This window comes from Heterocephalus glaber, unplaced genomic scaffold (genome assembly GCF_053883595.1).
Source record: "Heterocephalus glaber isolate CG9 unplaced genomic scaffold, H.glaber_assembly_v1.0 deba00001472, whole genome shotgun sequence".
Taxonomy (NCBI): Eukaryota; Metazoa; Chordata; class Mammalia; order Rodentia; family Bathyergidae; genus Heterocephalus; species Heterocephalus glaber.
In genome coordinates this window covers 11,032,773-11,054,578 of record NW_028258315.1, presented here as the reverse complement: position 1 = coordinate 11,054,578, position 21,806 = coordinate 11,032,773, and the positions used below count along the sequence as shown (strand labels likewise).

At 40.1% G+C, this 21,806-nt stretch overlaps 1 protein-coding gene across 2 annotated transcripts in view; it reads right to left on the bottom strand.

The window, feature by feature from the left end:
• Tmem170b (transmembrane protein 170B) overlaps positions 1-21,252 on the bottom strand; it is a 37,873-nt gene extending 16,621 nt beyond the window's left edge. Inside the window, exons 1-2 of one of the 2 annotated variants that reach the window (XM_087181774.1) lie at positions 20,598-21,252; positions 109-279 (exon numbers count right to left, since the gene is read on the bottom strand). In XM_087181774.1, the coding sequence (XP_087037900.1) occupies positions 109-279; positions 20,598-20,850 (424 nt within the window). In that variant the 5' untranslated portion in view covers positions 20,851-21,252. The remainder of the gene's footprint in view (positions 1-108; positions 280-20,597) is intronic. The other variant, XM_004847693.3, reaches the window with a different exon arrangement.
• Between the last annotated feature and the right edge of the window lie 554 nt (positions 21,253-21,806).

Sequence of the window (21,806 nt, the reverse complement as noted above, 5' to 3'; positions counted from 1 at the left end):
TTGTAACATGCTGAATATTCCACATGAAAGATTCCACTAATGTTATATTTATAAGAAGATAGAACAGTGCATAAAAAACAGTCCTTTAGCGAAATCAAGTCAACTCACTAGTAATCATTGCTCCGGTTACAGAGGCCAGAAAGCCGACGCTGACCGCAATGACCGAGATCACTCTTCCGTGCCTGTGCCTCTGCAGCATCACAAACATCAACACTCCTGCAGCACCATGGACAAACAGGGAGGAGAAGAGAGCCCAGAGAAAGATCCAGTACCACATCTCTGAAAGGGAAAGCAAAGTGTTAATCAGTCCACTGGGATCCACCTGGGAAAATTCGTGATTAGGGGAAGAGTAGGTGAGAGACCGCACCTGCATGCCCAGCACAGTACTGACAGGCAGGGGTACTACGTGATCACAGCGGTCATCAGCATCATCACTAGTGCTGATGATGCTCTCCACAATATCAGAAGGCTAAGGTCACACTGTAATTTCGTCTTCGTGTCCCCATTGTATGGCTGTCTCCATCCATCATCTCCTAAACCCCATACACCTGCAAACCTCTTGGAACTAATTATAAAAGTTAATTCATTTCCATTTAATATAAACTTACTTTTTTTACACTAACGAGCAGTGTTAATATGTTTTTAAAAACCGTGCCTAATTCATTTCAGAGATCAGTCGATGTTTTTATCTGTTATGACTAAGATTTTCAGCTAATTCTCCTTGTGGCCTCAGCCTACCATACATACATAGGTGTTTTGGTTTCTTTTGCCGCTGGTCATCCTAATAGTGCTTCCCCAGAACTTCTCCAACTACATTCTTTTGTTCAGTGTATTCTCAATCAACTGTTCACAGATGTTTCAGTTCACAAACAATGGACAAGCACTACTTTCAATGTCTCTCTCCAGCATTCACTCTGTTTCCTCAGGTACCCTCCTGTCTCCCAGTCAATCCCCAGATTTCCCACAGATACAATCCTACAGAGCCTCCCTCTTCCTGGCCCTACTTGTGACTGTACAATAGCCCAGCAATTACTCCATGCTGGGTCAATCATTCTCTTCCCCTGAGAATTCTGGATTGGGACCGAGTCTCCTTAGCCTTTGGGTAGCTGAAGCAGAAGCCATCTCTTCATCATAGTATGAAAGCCACAAAGCAGGACGAAAAGGAAAAACAGATCCACCACAGTCTAGTGACAGCCAAATCCCTTATTCCAGTGATTTCTAAGGGCTCTTACATTACTCTCCTTAGATACAACACAGCATCCCAGTTTACTTACAATAAAAACCTCTCCTTTTATTTAAACAAGTTTAGGTAAGGTTTCTGTAACTTATAACTGAAAGAACTGACTCCAAAAATGCGTAGCTGTCCCCTTGAGAATCATTCCTGGTATACAAACACTCTACAATGCATTCTATAATCCTATCTGCTATGTGTGCTAACAAGTCACTCTGTCTAGTGTAAAAGTCAGAAAGATAGTCATTAAAGAGCACAAAAATGAATTAAAATAAATTTACCCAAACATCATTAAGGTATGAATATATAATGTTTGTGGGAATTTAAAACTTAAAATGGTGCAGCTAAGAAAAACAGTATGACAATACCTTAAAAAATAAAAACAGAATTACCATATGACCCAGCACTTTCTTCACTTCTGGTTATATACCCCCAAAATGAGCCCCCGAGAGATGCTGGCATAGCCATGCCCATAGCAGCATTATTGACAATAGCTAAGGGGCAGAAGCAACCCAAGTGTCCATCAGCAGACACATGGATAAACAAAGCATTGCACATATATACAGTGGAAAGTTACTCAGTTTCAAAAGGGAAGGAAATCCTGTCACACGTTACAACATGAAGAAACCTTGAGGACATTATGATCAGTGAAATACACCAGTCACAAAAGACCTAATAGTACGATTCTGCTTATATGAGGTCCCAAGCAGTCAAATTCGTGGAAACAGAAAATAGAATTGGCTTCCAGGGGCTGCGGAGGTGAGAACAAGGAGCTGTTGGGTCTAAATGGGACAGAGTTTCAGTTGTGTAGGCTTTAAAGGAATTGGAGATGTTGCAAAACAATGAAAATATACACAACATTTATCAAACTACACACTTAAAATGCTAACTTCTATGTTGTGTTATAGAAATATATTCATCTTTGTCCCTGGTTCCCACCCAGCACAGAAGGCCTTTATACTTTCCTGTCAGAGGTGTTTTCCTCATTTACAATGAGTCTCTTCTGATTGTAGAGTTTATGCTAATGAAGTGACAGGTTCGGACTCCTCCACAGCCTCAGCAGGGGACTGGTCACCAAAAAGACCCAGTGAGTGCAGGGCTGGAGCTGTCAGCCTACACCAACCTCTAGAAAGGAAGACGGGGCTGGAGGCTGAGCCCTCATGAACTACTAAGTCTGATGTGCTCTGGGTCACTCAGCACACACCGGGCATGAGGAGGGTGATGTGCCCAGGACACATGGCATCTCGATTCCCATACCCATTGTTGCTTGTCCCATGCATGTCTTTCACCTGCAGGTTCCTGAGTTGTGTCCTTTATAATAAACAGGTAAGAATTAATGAGTGGTCTCCGGAGAGACATTAGAGCAAATTTCAAACCCCATGGGGAAGGGCACAGGAATCTCAATTTACAGGGATTCAGACTAGACTGGCATCTGAAGAAGAGGTAGCCCTGTGGGACTGCACCCCAAACTTGTGGAATCTGATGACTGAATCCAGCAATCGAGCTGGTGTTCCAGAGAATTGCCTGGTGTGGAAAAACACATGTCTGGTCACTGAATTATTCTGTATAAGGGTAGAGGAAACACTGCATGGCTTTCATCATATTTGGGCTTTTAAACCACTATTTAAGTATTTAAAATAATTTAAATGAATATAAATTTAAAACAATTAAGTCAAGACCATAAATGACAGAAAGTTAACAACAAAAACTGTCTTAAAAATTAAAGAGAGGTGGGCTGAGGATTTAGCTCAGTGGTTCCTCCACCTGCCACGAAAGCGCAAGGTTCTGAGTTTGATCCACAGTACCAAAAAAAAAAAATTAAAGAGAGTTGTTGTTCTAAAAGGCAACAGAAGAGATCTTCATGGCAATGGGACTGCTGTGCAGTGAGGCTGTGGTGGACTGTACACAGACAAGTGATAAAACTGTTCAGAACTAAAGATGCAAACAAGTGAGTACCAATATACCAGTGAAGTCTGCTGAAGTCTGAATAAGGATGGTACATTGTATCAATGTCAGTATCCTAGTTATGATGTTTACCTTAGCTTTTCAAGGAACTCCCACTGGGTAAACTGGATAAATAGTATACAGGCTCCCTATGTATTATTCCTTAACTGCTGAATGTGAATGCTACAATTACTTCAAAATAAAAAGTTTTGTGCTTGCTTCGGCAGCACATATACAAAATAAAAAGTTTAATTTTTAAAAAGGGGGAAAGGGGCTGGGGATTTAGCTCAGTGGTTCTGCCACCTGCCTCATAAGCGCAAGGTCCTGAGTTTGATCCCCAGTACCAAAAAATAAAAATAAATTTTAAAAGGGGGGGTATAGAAAACCAGCTTTACCTTGCCATAATTCATATCATCTAGCATACAGAATGAACTCAAATAATTTGAAGTCATTTCAAAGGAGAGACATCTGATCTATTTATCTTACATGTGTTAAAATACCATGCAGACTTCCTGACGGTGTAAGATTTAGACACTAGTGATTAAAGAAAACAGATAAAGCTTGCCTTTTAGAGTTTGCTCTTTCAGCTTTCAGAGAAATACTGCTTTCCCATCAGACTGTCACTTCCAAATAGCTTCAATTTATAATAAATGCATTAAAAATTAGAAAGCTTAACTTGCTCAGAAGATATTTGTATATTAAAAGATACACTCTCCCAAAGTGAGCCTATTGAAGTAAGAATATAAGGATGCACTAATATAAAGGGGGAGAGGAGGAATTTTCTTCATGGAGCTCTTTCCAACTCTTTTTCTGAGGCAAGGAAAGACTCTTAGCCTGGTACTCTTCTGTAAGAGAAGTCAAGGATTTGCCTTGTATCCCAGGCCTGCTTAGGAAAGCTTAAAAGATCTACCTCCACACAAGGCCTTTTGTTTGGTGTTCTTGTAATACAGTTAAAGGAATAATTTCTTAACTGTAATTAACACTAAGAACAAGGCATTATCTAACATGGTAAAAAGTAATTGTTTGCCTATTGAATGTGCTCTTCTGAACCTCAATAATAAACATACCTAATAACAAGGAAAAGTATATTTTTTAAGTTTAATATTTTATAAAGATCCAAGATTGAAAAAAATCATACAACTAAAATGGAATCTTAAGTGATGACCAGTCTAAATTATCTCTCAAGCAGACTGAGCCTGAACAAATGACCCCAAACTCAAGGTTACTTTCATGCTTCTTGCTCATTTTTTAAAAAGCATACCGTACTATTTATCACGGAAAAAACTGAACTCTGCTGAGAATATTTTGGTATGCTACGCTTCATTTACTACCATTGTTCTGAATGACCTGCTGGATCAATGTAGCCTTACGCAAGCAGGGGCTCCCAAGGTCGTGGCCTCTCTGGGTAAGCATGTCGGTCTGAGGGTCCACTCACCCTGGCAATCACATGAAATCTAGGCTGGTTCAGAGGAAGAGAACTGCAGGACCATGCAGAGGAAGAACAAGTATCCAGGAGCTCCAGGAGAACAGGCTACTAAGAGGGCAGGGGGAGGAGTAACATAGCTTGTCTTACTTAATCTGGGGGACCCACTGAACACTGTATCTTATGATGGGTTCAACTGAACAACTAGTCCCTGGGTGATATTAAAATCTGCTAAAACATCGTATTAGTTTTAACAGGAAGCTTTTTCTGATACATGCAGTAAAACGAAATTGAAAGCATTACTTCTGCCTCATAAATTCAGCCAAATATTAAACCCACATATCAAAGAGGATCTTGTCTCATGGTCTGGCACTTTGCTTTGCATTACATTTTTTCCTAAGAACTTTATGTTTGGGTATGCATAACAAGAGGTGTCAGGAAATGGAAGCTGGGATCACTATGGTTAACCTTAGCATGTTGGAAACCAAAGAGATGCCGAATGTTATTAAATACAGCCTAAAAATCAGAGAGAATGCTAGAATCACACTAACCTTCTCATTCCAAAATAGGCAGCAAAATTTGGCCATAACCGCCACCAATGTCCGAATAACCAATAGCTGGTTGATAGGTATTATCTACAATACCCAAATCTTCCCTTTCCAGAGCACAGACAAGATGATACTTGATTCTGTGGCTAAAATAGGATTTTTTGATTTGCAAGTAATGACTTGGACCACCAAGCATATGGGATGCAGTTCAGCAATATTTGCTTAGCTTGAGACAAAAATGGTAGTTCTTGAATCAACGGCAGAATTTGAAGACTTTGACCCAACTACCTAGACTGCACAGCTAAAGTGAACACCAAAAGCCCACAATTTTCTCTTTCTGTCCATACCCCACTAGTCCAAGCGTCTGGAAGTTTGGCAACAGTAAAGGAAACCAGAGGATAACTCTGCTAGTGCTAAATAAAACAAACATTTAAAAACTGAAATACACAAAGGAACAGACACTTTACTGTAAAGCACCGCTTGTATACAATCACTTTAATGCACAGGGAAGGATATGCCTTCTTACTGGGCACGCCTCACAAAGCGTTCTTGGTAGTTTTCCCTTGCAAGGATGTCTGTAATTTCCACCTTAAGACAATTTTGCCTGGGTTGTCACAGTGTGTTCATTTGCTTTTCGGTGAGATAATAGGAGAGTTATGCTTTGTTCCAGCCTCCAAACAATACTAGAAAGAGCTCTGTTCCTAATCTACAGTGCTCATCAGCCCTGGTTACAAAGTCACTCACCAATTATCTTCTGTGCTTTTGTTTTTAATCTCTGAACAAATATAGTTATAAGAAATGAATTTCTCTAAATGTCTAGAAAATACTGAGTTAAAACAAGCAAAAAAAACCCCAGATATTATTTGGTTTTACTTGTCATAAACAAGTAGTAGACAACAATGGCTACCTTTACAGATAAGGGAGGAGATGGGTGATATTATTTTATACCTTCTTCACTGTTTAACAATCAGTCTGAAATAGTTTTTAAATTTTTTACTGCACATATACTGTTTTTAAAAATTAAAATGCTCTGCTATGCCAATGGCTGCTCCTGACAATTACCTACGAAATCACTAAAACAGTCTATGGAGGAGAGACCTAGACAACTATATATATATATATATATATATATATATATATATATATATATCAAATTCTTCAAATAGTCATAATGTGCAGTACAGATGGAAATCATTATTCTAGGCTAAAGTTACATAAGAGGTATTTCCTGAAATATCCCAATCTCATAAAAACAAAACATCTCATCAGACAAATACTAAATATATTTTTAATCTTCAAAAATAAGAGCATCCAACTTTTATAATAATGTTACTAACAAGCTATGCTGAAAACTTATTATGTTCAACATACTCTGTGCCTTAACATGAAAATACCATACCTATAAAAGACTAAATTTTAGAGATGTTCATAGCTTTCTACCTTCTTTATATAAATAGTCTATATTATATTTTTAAATAATCTGTGTTTAAATTACATGATGCTATGCTTTTTTTTCATTCTACAAAATCCAAGCTATGGGGCTATGTTGTGTTTCTCTCATGTGTATGATGTTTCTCACAGCAGAGCCCTCTGAATTTGAGGATACAACCCATGTATTTTATCAGGCTCTCTGGGAGATGATACACTGCAAAGGAAGGCTTGTGAGCCATATCTAGGCCACGACTTCCCTTTCAACAGTCTGTGAACTAAGAATGATTTTTACATTAGGAAAGGTTAAAAAAAATCAAACAAAAAAATAACAGTATGTCATGACAAGAACTTGCACAAAGTTCAAATTTCAGAATCCATAACATTTACTAAAACAAAGACATGCTTTTGCGTAGGACTATGTTCATGCTACAATGGCAGAGCTGAGTAGCTGTCACAGAGATATGGCCCACGAAGCCAAAAATATTTCTGTATTCACTATTGGCTAACACTTTCTTTTTATTTTTGGAGGATGGGAGTTGAACCCAGGGCCTCACACATGCTAAGTATGTGCTCTACACTCCCAGCTCTGAAAATATTATTTTTATTTTTACCATTTAGTAAAAGTAAAATTCTATTACTAAAAATGGAATATTTTCTTTATAAAAAGTTGAGTGACTTTTTGTCTACATGACTTAAATAATACATCTGTGGGCTGGGATCCCCACTACCACCAAAAATTACAGTCATGGTACTGTTATGTTTTATCAAGATTAACATCTGGCTGTTTAGCTAAGGACACTTCAATGGCCTCAGGCTGTTTTGAGCATGCCATGCATGCTATGTGACACACAGACTTCAGGTAGAGGGATGGCTGTCAAGAAAGATCTGAGAGGAGTCACTGCCACACTGAATTTTAAAAAACAAACAGGAATTAACTACATGCTAATAAGCATGTTGAAGGGGAGTGCGGCACTCTAACCCTTGGCTATGTGTAGGAGTCAGTCACTTGGAATGGACAAAAAAATGGTGATGACTTGATTCCACTCCCAGAGTTCTGATTTAATTGGTAATCAGAGATTGGGCATTAGAATTTTTTAGTTTACCGTGTGATTCTCAGAGTGAGAATGAGAAACCACTGCTCTAAGACAATGTGTCAAGAATGAGAAACCGCTGCTCTAAGACAATGTGTTCAAATATGACTGCAAAATTCTGTGATTCGGCCAAAGCCAAAAATTATGCAAAGAGGAGGGTATGGATTATACAGGTACATTGGCACCAGAAAAGGTGGGGATGGAGAATGTCACAGACTCTAAAGAATGTGGACTTTATGAAAAAGGGGAAGGTAATGAAAAGCCAAGAGAAGACATGGATGGATAGACAGATGGATGGATATAGTAGGGACTGAACTTAGGGTATGCACACTGGGCTATATTCCAACACTCTCCCCTCTTTTTGGAGACATGTTGCTCCAAAAGTCCCTAAATTACCCAGGCTGGGCTCAAATGTGCCACCTTCTTGCCTCAGCCTCCCAGAGTGCTGGGGTTATAGGCATGCACATCCAAATAAAACATTTTAAACAAGAAAGCTATACAATTAACATTTACCTTTTTAAAACATTTCTTTGATAGATACAGGAAAGTGGAACTAGATGGGAAGAGTGATTGTAAGATTATGTCAAGAGTTCAAAGAGAAATTAAGGGGCCAGAGATTTAGCTCGGTGGTTCTGCTGCCTGCCTCGCAAGTGCGAGGTCCTGAGTTCGATCCCTGGTACGAAAAAAAAAAAAGCAAAAAGAAATTAAGGTGTAGACTTAGGCACTGAGTATTTTGAGAAATCCTTAGGACTGCTGCAGCTGGGGATGAAGCTCAGTGGCACCATGCCTGCCTGGCAAGGGCAAGGTCCTGAGTTCAACCCCCAGTACCAAAATTTTAAAAAAAGTTAAAAAAAGGACTGCTGCACAGTGTGAACGATGGGAGCAAAGCAGAAGCCACATGTGGCCTCCCAGATACCTGATGCAGACAGCTGGAGAGAGGACAATGACATAAGATTTACAAGCACGGAGAAGTAGGTTTGGTCCATATCCAATACTCTCTAAACGTTAATGAGATACAATAAAGAAAATACAAGCAGAAAAACACCAAGGAGCAAACCATGGATACTTCCTACACATTTATATCACTGACCATGTTTTCAAAGTGGGTAAACCTCAAGTTTGTACTATCTGAAATTATTTCTAAATGTATCATTTGTCAAATTTAAAAATTTAAGATTACTAAAAGTTTAGATCTTAAATTTACATTTTAATAAAAAAAAAGATACAGAAGCTAAAAAGAATATAACTCCCACCCTAACAAGGGGTAAGACTTAAATTATAGAATTATAAGCTTTCCTTTGCCCAGCACCAGGGGAGGCTCCAAGACAACAAAGTTACCCAAATTCCAAAGAGGGACAGGTGCCCTAAGTAGAGGGGATATACACCCTGTGTCACCTGTGGCAAAGCTCAGGAGCTGGAGGTGCGTATCATACAAGTGTGTAAGAAGAAATCAGCTACCATTTCACAGATTGTTAAAGACCAACTGCAGGTCACCTCAGCCTTAGATAACTAAGAAAATGAGGAACTTCTCGGAGTGCGCCCCACAAACAGTGAGTGTCAGTGGGGGCTGGAGCAAGCCACTTCCAGGGATGCACGCAGACAACAGGTGACCACTGCTTGCCAGGGGAATGCAGGACTCCTTCCCTCTTTCTATAAACCCTTCTCTTACACAAATCAAATACCTTCAGCCACTGAGGGAAGGCAGAAACTCTTGTCATGCTCAGGAAAGAGCAAAAATCCCCTACAGCTCCAGTTTAGGGAAGGATAGAAGGAAAAAAATCTATCATTAGAGGAGAAGCAGAAAACCACCCAGGACCCAGGATCCTGTTCCAGGAAGAGGTCTGTTACTGCTGCCCCTGACCAATCACAGACACCAGGGGAAGTGTGGCCACCATGGTTCAAAAGGCAGGAGGCTGACAAGGTCCCAGCCTGGTGGCCGCACCACACAGACCACATCTGCGACTGAAATCAGGAGCAGGACAGTCCCCAACAAAAGTCTAGCACCAAGCACCAGGAGCCAGCAACCCAGCACAAGGGGAAAGCGCAGGCGTGCAGAGGGAGAGGCCCTTCCGTGGACAGCACACAGACAGGCTAGGGCTGGGGACGGAGTTCTACCCTGCAGCACTCGGCTCCTATCCTAAGCACAAGGCAACAACAGCCACGGCTAGAGAATATGAAACATGGGATGTGCCGAACAGCTACAAGCAACAGCAAAACCCAAACTCAGTTTAGCTCCTGAGTAGACTAACTCAGTTCAGCTCCTGTCTTGGTCTAACAGAAGCAGCCCATTTCCAGGAACAGCTGATGGGTACCTCATCTCTACTACTCTACATACTACATCCTGCATCCAAACAAAACAAAAAAATATGGGGTGCACTTAAAAACAGGAAGAGTAAACCACTCTTAAAAGATAAAGCAAACAACAGAACATAACTCACATATGGCCCAGTTTGTGGAACCACCACACAAGGACTTGAAAATAACTATCATTGGGCCAGGGATTTGGCTCAGCGGTTTCATCGCCTGCTGTGCAACCGCAAGGACCCGAGTTCGATCCCCGGTACCAAAAAAATAAATAAAATAACTATCATTAATATGTTAATGGTGCTAATGGAAAGGGTGGACATGTGAACAGATGGGAAATTTCAACAGAATGATGGAAACTATAAGAATCAAAAGGAAGTGCTACAATTACAAAATTATTTTTAAAAACTTGTATCTGAAATGAAAAATGCCTTTAATGGGCAGACTTCACACAGTTGAGCAAAAAAAATCACTGGAATTAAAGACAGATCAATAAAAATTATTAAAATTGAAATAGGAAAAAAACGGGAAAAAGGAGGAGAGACCTCAAGAGATATGGAACGATTTCAAATGGTTTAACATACATGTAATTGGAATTCCAGAAAAAGGAGACAGAGACTGGGAAGAAAAAGATACTTGAAAAGACAGTGGCTAAAATTTTTCAAAACACAATAAAAGGCATAAAACTCTCAAAGACTCTCAAAGAATTCAAAGCAAGATATTCTCCTCCCCAAACCAAACCCCCCAAAAAAGACCCAAACAAAAAAACCCAAACCAATAATAAGACATATAAACCACACAGACATAACACATACCCAGACGCATCACAGTTAAATGACTGAAAACCAAAGATACAGGGAAATACTGAGGGCATTCAGGAGGAAAAATGACACAATGCATAGAGAGGAATAAACAGTAGGTACAGGAAACCTCCCATCTGAAAGTATCAAATGGGAAGATGATAAATTGGCATTTGTGAAAAAAAATACTGAAAGGAAAAATACTACACAGCCAGAAATATACCCAGCAGAAGTAGTTTTGAAAACTGAAGGCAAAATGAAGGCCTTTTTTCAGAAAGAAAAAGCTGGAAGAATCAACTGCCAGCAGAACTATGCTACAAAACATGTTAAAGAAAGCTTCAGATAGCAGTATGATACCAGACACAACCTTAACTCTACATAAAGAAATGAGCAACAAAGGTTATATAAATGAAGATAAAATAAGTACTTTTATTTTTTAATCACTTAAACTCCTGTTTTTGTTCATTTGACACACTAACACATAAGTTAAAGGCTCCTGTAGATATTTAATAGTTGTCAGCTTTTATTTCTTGAGAGCAAAAACACTAGTTTTTAAAATCAACTGACATCTTCAAGAGCTGCTCTAACATACTGCCTCTTAAAACTTACAGCAATATTGTTTATTACCCACTTAAATTACCCTTCTGCTTGCTAATTATATAATTTCAGATTACAAATTATAATAGCCATTATTGAATCCTAAAAGCGAATTCTTAGGAAAACAAGTTTATAATTTAAAACAATCACTGTATCATTTGCTTTAAAGATATCATGTTAAGGTTATTTAAAATAGCTAAAACACTGCTTTCTACAAAAGCCATAGCACAATGCTCCTAAAAGATGCCACTTAATTTGTTCTTCCATATAACTGACTACTCAGTTAAAAAAGTATAAGGATTAAATATAAAACTATGAATCCATTATAAAGTTGTAACATAGCAATTATACAATACTTTTAATATTATTACTTACTTGTGGTCAAGCTACTAAAATGATATGTTATTAGAAAAAAGCAGTTGAGTCAGTAGCAACACTGTTGGAATCAGACACTGACCTAAAATATCTCAACAACAGGTAAAATATTTTCAATCTCATGTAACGTGCCCAAAGAACATTTATAGAGAACACTGAGCATACATACATTATACATACATCAACAAGCACAACTTATAATGAAACTCTCAATACAACACCTTCCTAAAATTAAATCTAAATACAGAACCAAATAAATGAATGGCAGATCAAGAAATACAGCACAAGCGGAAAAACTTAGTAAGTAATACAAAGCAAGGTCAGATAACAAATACCTTAAATATTATTCTGACAGTAATCCTGAAGAAGCAATTACATGACACTGAAAGGGATCTTTAGATATAGAATCCAAAACTGGAAGTGCTCTTCAGATAAGGAATCCAAAACTGGAAGGGCTCTTTAGATATAGAGTTCAGATGTTTCAATTCAAATATCAAGAACACAGATTTTCTTAGTTCTCAACACTACCCTATAAATAGGCCAATTAAGAGTCTGAAGAAATTCCTAAAAAAGAAAGTTACTTAACCTTAAAGATTAAAGAAACAAACTGATATGCTAATATGTAGGTTGTTTCCAAAACTCCAAATAAAATCTCCAAACATTTACCTCCATTAAATTTCCAAATCAGCTTTCCTTAACATCAGTACAATTACTGGCATTAGACGTATCACAGAGAAGGAAAGAGAGGTGTGGTGGTTTACAACTGTAAGGCCAGCTACCAGGACATTACAGGAGGATCGAAAGTTCAAGGCCAGCCTGGGCAGCTTAGTGAGACCATCTCAAAATAAAAATAAAAATGGCAGCCAGGTGTAGTGGTGAATACCTGTAACCCCAACATTTTGGGTGACTGAGCCAGGAGGATCACAAGTTTGAGCCCAGCCTAGGCAACCTGGCGACTTGAGACCTTGTCTCGAAATAAAAACAATAAAAAATAAAAGGAATGGGGATGTAGCTCAGTGTTAAGGCCCTAGGTTCAAATTGCAGTATTACCAAAAAATAAATAAGTAAAAAGAAATTTCAAGATTGAGCCTTAAAAATGCTAGACACTACTATTTAGCTATTTTATATAATTCTACGTATCAAGAATTGTTTTCTAGTCACCTCTGTTTCTCGTACAGATACTGCATTCCCTTGTCCTCTATGTTCTAATTTTCCCTTCACAGGCCTCCTACCTTTCTCCCATACCTACCCCTTAACTACTGCTGTTAACAGCCAGCATCCAGTAGACCCCCAGTGGTATCCACCGAAGTGTTTGCCTTAGTGCAGTTCTCTTACTTTTTGGTCTGTCTCTGTCCCTCTCTATGTCCCAGGCCAGCATGCAGAAGATGCAGGCAGCCCTAGCTCAGAGCTGGACTGAAGCAATGGGGCTGAGCCACAACCTGCATCCTGAACATCAGAAACTGTGAGAAATGTTGCTCATTCTAAGTAGCTAAATTTGGGGGTGACTGTTATTCGGCATTACACAACTAACACAGTGTATAAATTAATACTCACTAAAATAAAAACTTTTGAAAATAGTCACCATGTGTTACTTTCCTTTGTCTCAAGGACAACACCATGTCCAATGTAGTTATTCAAATGTTTGCTGAATTGGATTGGCAGTGATAATTTTTCAAGTCCTGACTTATGTGTTCTGTGAGCAGGGGGAAGATATTCTCTGCAGTGTTTCCTCACTTTTAAGATGGAGTTACTAACAGTGCCTGCCTCGCGGGATTATTACTAAAGATCAAATAAAATAATACCTGTAATATTCTTAGAACAATATCTAGCACACTAAAAACTGTTAGAGAAATATTAACTTACTGAAAGTAAATGTGAAAAGAACACTTTACCTCCACTTTTTTAATACTGAAATCCAGTGTATGAACTGTTCTATGTAAGAATTATTTACAAGCTACAGTGAATCATGAAAGAAATCAGAAAATGAATGTACATTTAGATACATGTGGCACTATACCAAAGGAAGAACAATAATGGAATGTTAATAAGATAATATTAGCTGACCCAGCAATCTACACCCTTCAAAACTATTTACATTTTTCTTCAACTCTTACTGAAATAAGTACATATAACAGTGATGGCAAACCTTTTAGAGCTTTCAATGACACAAACAGCCAGCTCTGGCATGCATGCCATAAGTTCGCCACCACTGACATATACGCTCCTAGATCTCATTCCAAGATTTACATTAAAACATAAGCAACTGGGCCCAGGTAAAAATTTGATTTTTCCTACTTACATAAAGCTTGGTGAAAAGTCTTTCGCTTAAGGCTTTACCTGCTTAGCTCGAGGTCATTAGACAGGATGAACCTGACATTCTAATGAAACCTGTTTTAAACATGTTGCTATTGCCACAGTGGAGTTTATGATTAATTTTATTGCTACAATACTGTGTCACTAAAAACACATAATTACGCAAGTACACTCTACATAATCACATATAATAAATTATATGGTCACTTTAATTTAATGAAGTGAAATAGGTGTGAAATACTTAACATAGTACCTGACACAGGTAAGTGTTGAATAATTCCTAACACATTTGATAATAAGTAAGTTCAAGGGCTACACTCTCTGGGCTCTCTTCTTACAGCTCACCATTTGTAATTCCAATTTCCTCCTCTGATTCCAATTCCTCTTCCCTCTTCTGTTCAAGCTTCTTTTTTATAGGGAAAATACCTGGAGTAACTGATTCTTCATGATTATCTTACTTTCCTATACCTTCCTTTCAATCACTAAACAAAGCAAAAATAAATGAATTTTTATTCTAATAGTTAACTATTAAAGTCAAAATAATAGTTTAAGGAGCCCAGAAAATTATTTAGAAACTCCTTTAGGTTTAAGAAATGTAATCTGGACCTTGGATTTCATATTGCCAGAGGTTAAAGATTTATGCATAACTCAAAAATAGTGGGATGGCAATTAAGAAAGTAAAAGTGTGATGGTGAAAATTCTCATTTGTAAAAGCTTACACCTATACTTCAAATATACAGTGTGCCTCCTAAAAAGTTAAATACTACAAAGTACAAATCCTACCAATAGGTATTAACTGGTTCTGTACCACAAAACATAAGGAAATTCTCAAAATACATTTTCAAAAACAGTAAATTATGGGGCACAAACACTGTAGAGTATAAAGGCTACATTTACAAAACATAAATAACTCTAGGTGGACATCTAAAATATATCTATATAAACTCATCTGGAACAGAACCCAATGGCAAAGAACAGAGGCAGCACAGAAAGAACCACGCTGCTCGGGAGCGCCACGTGTGAACTACTGCAGACACCATGGTAGAAACCAACTGTGGTCCCCCTCTTTCTTTTGCCTGACACTGAATTCTAACTCTAAAACAGCTTAGCAATTGTAAGGCTAAACGGGAACTACAACAGTATGCGTATGGATATCATGAAAAATAAGCATATGCGTGCATATGTAAACAGTCACCAACTTACTTATTGTTTGACATGATTTTTGGTTCAGCATGATTCTTGACCTTTACAGTGGTGCAAAAGCATGCCCATGTTTTTCACTTTCGATATAATTAATTACACGAGCTGTTCAGCAAGCAGTTCATTGTAAGAGACTTCCAGTAAGACGATTTATCCGACTAGGCTAATGTAAATGTTCTGAGAAAATTTAAGGTAGGCTGGGCTAAGTCAGCTCTGGTGTTTGGTAGGACTGATGTATTAAGTGCATTTTAAATTTACAGTGGGCTTAAAGGACATAACTATCAATTGAGGACCATCTGTATATACAAATGTATATACACTACACACAAATAAATATGTGTGTGTGTGTGTGTGTATATAAAACTTTTACTCTTTATTGCAGTTTGAGTTCCCAGCCTGCCAATGTTTATTATCAATAGAGAGAGGAAGCAATTGCCCCCATTTTGGCTGACGAAGAGTGAGGAAAGAACCCTGACTCAGCCATTGCCTTATTCCCAGGGACCAATCTTTTTCCCAGTACCAACCTGGCACTGCATTTATCCAGAGATTTCAGGACCCTGCCTTTTTCTAATTAAAAATTCTTCTCGAAATCCTTACCAACCAAATTTGGGTCAGAACACAAAGTTGGGAGCCAAATTAGTTGACAAAAATAAAAGTAAAGCAGGATACATTTGATTGTATATTTTTAAAAAACCTTCAAATTACCCATAAAATTAAAAAACTAGACAAACTACATACTAAAATTAGACTACTACTCTAATTTTAGATTGAGGGGTGGGAATCTAGAACATAATCAGAGAAATAAAAAGTATTTGAGAAAGGAAGCATTCATTGCTAGTAAACTGAAAAAAGCATGTATCTATTGACAACTGAACAAGTTAGAAATCCTGTGAACTACATTTAGGGAAGGGGCAGATACATAAGAGAAACTGGGCAACATATACAATGCAACTGAGACTAGATGTCGGGGGATTAATGTGCTATATACGGAATCCTCATGCTAATGTCTTCCAAAGGAGAGAAAAATAAGTGACAGACCGAACCTGCTAGGATTTCTAAAACAGAATATATAATACTAAAGGTGGATTGTTAACTTTTACAAAAGCAATGGCAACTTAAAATTTTATAAAGCATTAATTTTCAATATCTTCTATTTTCTAGCATCTTGTATTTGCCAGGCAAATTAGGGCAGCCACTCCTACACACACACACACACACACACACACACACACACACACACACACACACACACACAACTACTCAAGATTTCATTTTGTGTGGTTTCGGCTACCTGAAGAAAGCTGCGGTCCAAAAATATTAAATGGAAAATCACAGAAATAATTTCTAAGTTTTAAATTGTTCACTACTCTGCATAGTATGATGACATCTCCTACCGTCCTGCTCCATCCCACCCAGGATGCAAATCACCTCTTCATCTGGCATGCCCACACCATATACAATACCTGCCCGGTAGTCACTCAGCCATCTCGGTCATCATATGGGCTGTTGTGGTATCACAGGGAGTATGTGCAAGTAACCCTTATTTGACTCAATAATGGCTCCAACATGCAGTAATCTTGGCAAGTTACAATTGCTTTTATTATTAGTTATTATTGTTAGTCTCTTACTGGGCCCAATTTAGAGGTTATACTCTATGGTAAGTATGCATGTGTAGAAAAAGAACATAGTGTATACATGATTTAGTATTCTGAAGGCTTCCTCTGAGGGGCTTTGGAATGTAGCCCTTAGGACAGTGGTGGTGAGCCTACGGCACTTTAAGACAAAAGATGTTAAAGTATGACTTGTTTTCTCTAAACTAAAACCTCAGTATTCAGGTTTAATTGCAGTGTTGGCACCTTGTGATACATAAGTGGGTCTGGGGTTGCAGTTTGGGCGCTCGACTCTAAAAGGTTCGCCATCACTGCTCTAGAGTAAGATGGAGGAGACTATTGTAGTTCCATTCACACATTCTCAAGCTGACAGGGCAAATACTTACCAGGCTGACCTCTGTTTTCAAAAAACTGAGGATTCAACCCAGGGCTTCACACAGGCTGGGCAAGTGCTCTGCTACTAAGCTTCACCCTCAGCCCCAGGCTAATCTTAAATACCAGCACAGCAAGCTTTATAATCTCTCAGACTAGCTTGGGTTAAGAAGCTATGGGGACAGAAAAGAAAAGCAAGGAAATAAAGACTCAGGAGACAGCAGCTCCATCCCCACCTCTGCCATAAATAACCGCTGGATTCCTGGCAGGCCACTTCCCTGATGAATGGAATGATTCTTCATTGAGGGAGTGGTATTTCATTATTTCTAAAATGAAGTAGTAGTAGCTCTAAAATGTTAGGATGTTTCTGTTCTCATTATTTTATTTTAAATAAATAAAAAATTTTTAACTCAATTTTATTTCTATCAAAGTAATACATACACAAGACTCCTTAAAAGTCAGTCTCTAAGAAGGTCAATCTATTTTCACACTTTGCCTATAATATACAAAGAGAAAAATAGCATCATAAAAAGAAAAAAGAAATGACAGGTCATTTCCTTTTATTTGGTACTTAATAAACTAGATTTCTGTGATTCCTTCACAGTCTTTTTTTAAACCCATCAGTCTGATTCTACATTATGCTTCTTTCCATTTGCTGTTTCATTTCCAAGTTTATCACGATAACAAAAATGCCTTTTCACTTAATAGTATGTGTTACAACTTGAAAAAAGGTAATCGTTTTGCAATTAGCTATTAGAGAATCAAGTTACTCTTTAGTTTAATGTCTGAAACTATAAAATAAGGATAAACCATAATCCCTCTAAAGATTGTTGAAAAGATTAAGTAAAACACATGAGAGCATGGTGCCATGCACAGAATATGCCTGCAATCAGTAAACATTTGTATGTATTAAAAGCATGTGGAAGGACAATTATCTGTAAAAGATGCTTAACCACCTCATTCCTCTTTAATAGCATATTCACTTTGAGAGATGTAGCTGAAAAACAATGCAAAATACAATGTTTAAATTATGTAAGCATTAGTTATTTTAAAAATTCAACTCAATAGGCAGGTATTTAACATTCACTATGTGCCAGGTACTATACTGCCAGGATTCCAGAATTCAAAGATAAGTATGACAGCCCCACCCTCAGAAAGCTCCCAATCTAGAAGAGACAAAAAGATTATAATATAATTAAAAATATATAATAAAAATATGTGCAGAAGCAGAAGTAGGAGGATGAAGCAAGAAATGAATTCTGCCTAAAGGAATAAAGAGGAAGTAGCTAAATAAAGTAGCATGGTAGAGTGGAAAGAAGAATTATATAGGCAAAGACTTGGGTCTAAAGCTAGCTGGCCACTTATTAGCTGTATGATATGATGCACCTTAGTGTATCTGAGTTTCCTGGTAAATATTCTTTGCAGAGTTATTCTTGAAATTAGAAATAATATATGTATAGTATGTAAAACATAGCAGGCACTCAATAAATGGTAATTGTCTTGTTTTAGACAGAGCTGTGTTTGCTTGTTTTTAAGACTTTTAAATGTCACCCTACCTAGCATCTCCGGAATAATGACCAACCCACATACATGACTACAATGGTCACCTGTATGGTGAAGGCCACAAGAAACCATTTCACATGTTAACACTTAAAGACAGCTACTTTTTATAAGTAATGTGGTTCCTTCTGCGGGTACTCTCACCTGCTAAGAAAGACTACTTCTGTTACTTTCTGCATTTTTATCCTGACACACAGAACTTGTCTACTGGTTATTTAGTATGTTCCAGTGTTCCTCCATCCTACCGCAGCCCTACTTTTGGGGGCCCTGCACATCCTCATGAAATGACAAGTTCTGATCAGCAATTGCCAATTACCAAGATCATATCGGAGATAACAGAAACTAACTTTTGGTTGTTAGCTATTATCAACCTAATGGTTGATTTGTGGAACTGGAAGCCTTTATAATGATGAAAATCTTAAATATTTAAAAATATTAAATCTGGCAAAGAAGGAACCTTTACATTACATTTACTCTATGGCTCCCAAAAGCTTCTCTAAATTCCCACTGATGACCTTAGCTAATTATTAGCAAACACAAATATATCTTAAGAAGTCCTTATCTATCATTTCACACTAAAGCCATAAGGTGAAGCAATCTATCTCTAAATTATGAAATGGACTTTACACGTCAGTTTAGTTTTTCACAACTATAGATGCATGTTTCTGACCTGCAACCAAGTAAAATCTGCTTGCTCCAAGTTAAATAAGTACACCTTAAAAGTGAGGATACCATATAGCCATCCAAAATCTACCTTAATTGGAGTTTCCACATTCAAGGAAGTTAGTGCCCATAAAGTTGTCTTTATATAATTCCAAAACATTTTTCTCTGTGAATAAATGATTTCAATACCATGCCAAAATCTATACATATGCATATACGTATGCACTATTAGCCAGTTTGACATCATCTATTATGAAATACTGATGTTCAACTTAAATCGACAGCCCTACTCATTTTCAGTAATTAAATCGCATGTTTTTAAGTTTTTTTCTCTGAAAATCAGTCACTGAAGGCTCACCAAAAATTACAATTGAATCTCTTTATTGTAAATACTACTTTTTAGAGGCTGTATTTTAAAGTCAGAACTCAAGAGTCTAAGCATTTCCACGTTAAGGAAGCCTAAAGTTTCTTCACAAAGAAAACCTATGGATTCGATTTTTTTTAAATATTATGTGTATGATCCCTCACTCTAGGGAACAGCAACTGATGTTATCCTGAAGTTAGACCCCATTCCCAATAGCTCTAACGAAAAGAAACACCAAATTATCAAATGTCAAGGAAGGAACGGCCAGAGGCCAGAGGGAGAGTGACAGACAAAAGGAAATGGGGACAGAAGACAAATAAAGCTAAAAGGCTTCTAATGCACTAGACGCTGGCCCAGCCCCGACCCACTATAATCTACTTAGTCATCTCTACCTCCATATATGAATAAATAAAACACAGTCGAAGCAAACAGATCACTGTGAAAAGGGAATGTGTCCTGCATGTGGTTTGAGATTTGCCAGCAGGAGCTAAACCAGAAAACAATCAAAACAGCAGGAAGCGGCGAGTGTGCACCCGTGCAAGGGAGGGCGAGGGCAGACACGCTAACTGCGCTCGGTTCCCCTCGACGCGACGCGGCCCGCGCGTACTACAGAGGCGGGGCCGACCCTCCGGGCGGGCACGGGTAGGGCCCGGGGTCTCGAAGGCTCCCGGCGGCTGGGCCGGGCCCGAACCCCTCCCGGCAGGACCCGGGCGCGCACGGGGGTGGGGCGGCTCCGCATCCCTCTAGGTCGCGGCTTGGCGCGTCAATTACCCGTGAGGTTCCTCAGCACCGTCCCGTGGGCCCAGAGGCTGAGGACCTGCTGCACCGACAGGTTGATCATGGAGTGGTCGCCCCCCTCCGCCTTCATCTTCCCCGGGGGGCGCCCGCCGCCCTCTCGGGGGGCGCTGGGCGGCGGCGAGGCTCGGGGGGCGCCGGGCGGGGCGCTGCAGCAGCCGCCTACGGGCCTGGCGGGGGGGCCGCTCCGCGTGTCTCCCAGGCAGCCCCTTCCCCGCCGGGGAGACATTGAGGACGGCGGGCGGGGGAGGACAGGGGCCGGGTGCCGTCCCCGCACGGCCCCCGGGCGCCGACTCGGGCTAGGAGGCCGCCGCTCGCGCTCAGGGGCAGCGCCGCGCCGCGGGGGCCCGACGCGCGCCGCGGCCGAGGTCACGCCAGGAGGCCCGCGGTGATGGGCAGCCGGCAGGTGCAGCCTGCGGCCGGGCCCAGCTCATCGCCGCCGCAGGCCGAGAGGATGCGGGAGCGGGAGGAGGCTGCGGGCGGCGGCCGAGGCGGCACTTGCCGCCCGCCCGCCCGCCTTCGGGTCGCCGACACTCGAGGAACCGCCCCCTCCACCCGCGACCGCCGGTGGGCCGCTCGTGCGCGCGCGGACGCCGCTCCTCATCTCGGCCCCTCCGCCCCGGAGCGGTTGCGCATGCTCCCTCCCCAGCTCCACGCGACACCCCGCCCTCTTGGCTCCCGCTCCCGCTCGCACCTCTGCGGGCGCCCAGCATCCGCCCGCAGAGGGGCGGAGGGAAGTGTGGCTACGTCACTGGCGCCACCGCCGGATCTCGCTGCTGATTGGGTGCTCCCAGGGAACCGACTTCACGCCCCCCTTCCGCCCCCGAGCCCGGGCGCGCGCCCTGAAGACCTAGAGCCTGAGCCCGCGGCTGGGCCGGGTGCACGGGGTGCGCGGTAACTCTGACTCACCGTGGGGGTCGCGAAAATCGGGGAGGTGGAGGCTGTCTTTGCCTTCAAAGGACACGCTTTTCGAAAAGGAGTTTGCATGCAACTCTTTTTAAAGGTGAAATATCTCAGCGTTTAGATGTATTTAGGGTTTTTTTTGAGAGACAGCTCTGACCTGCGTAAGTCACTTACTTGCAAAATACGTTAAAGCCACTCACGTAGAAAAGGATCCGCTTTGTCATTCAACCCGCCTTCCTACCCGCACCAAGAACTTGTGAGCCTACCCCTCTCTCGGTTCCA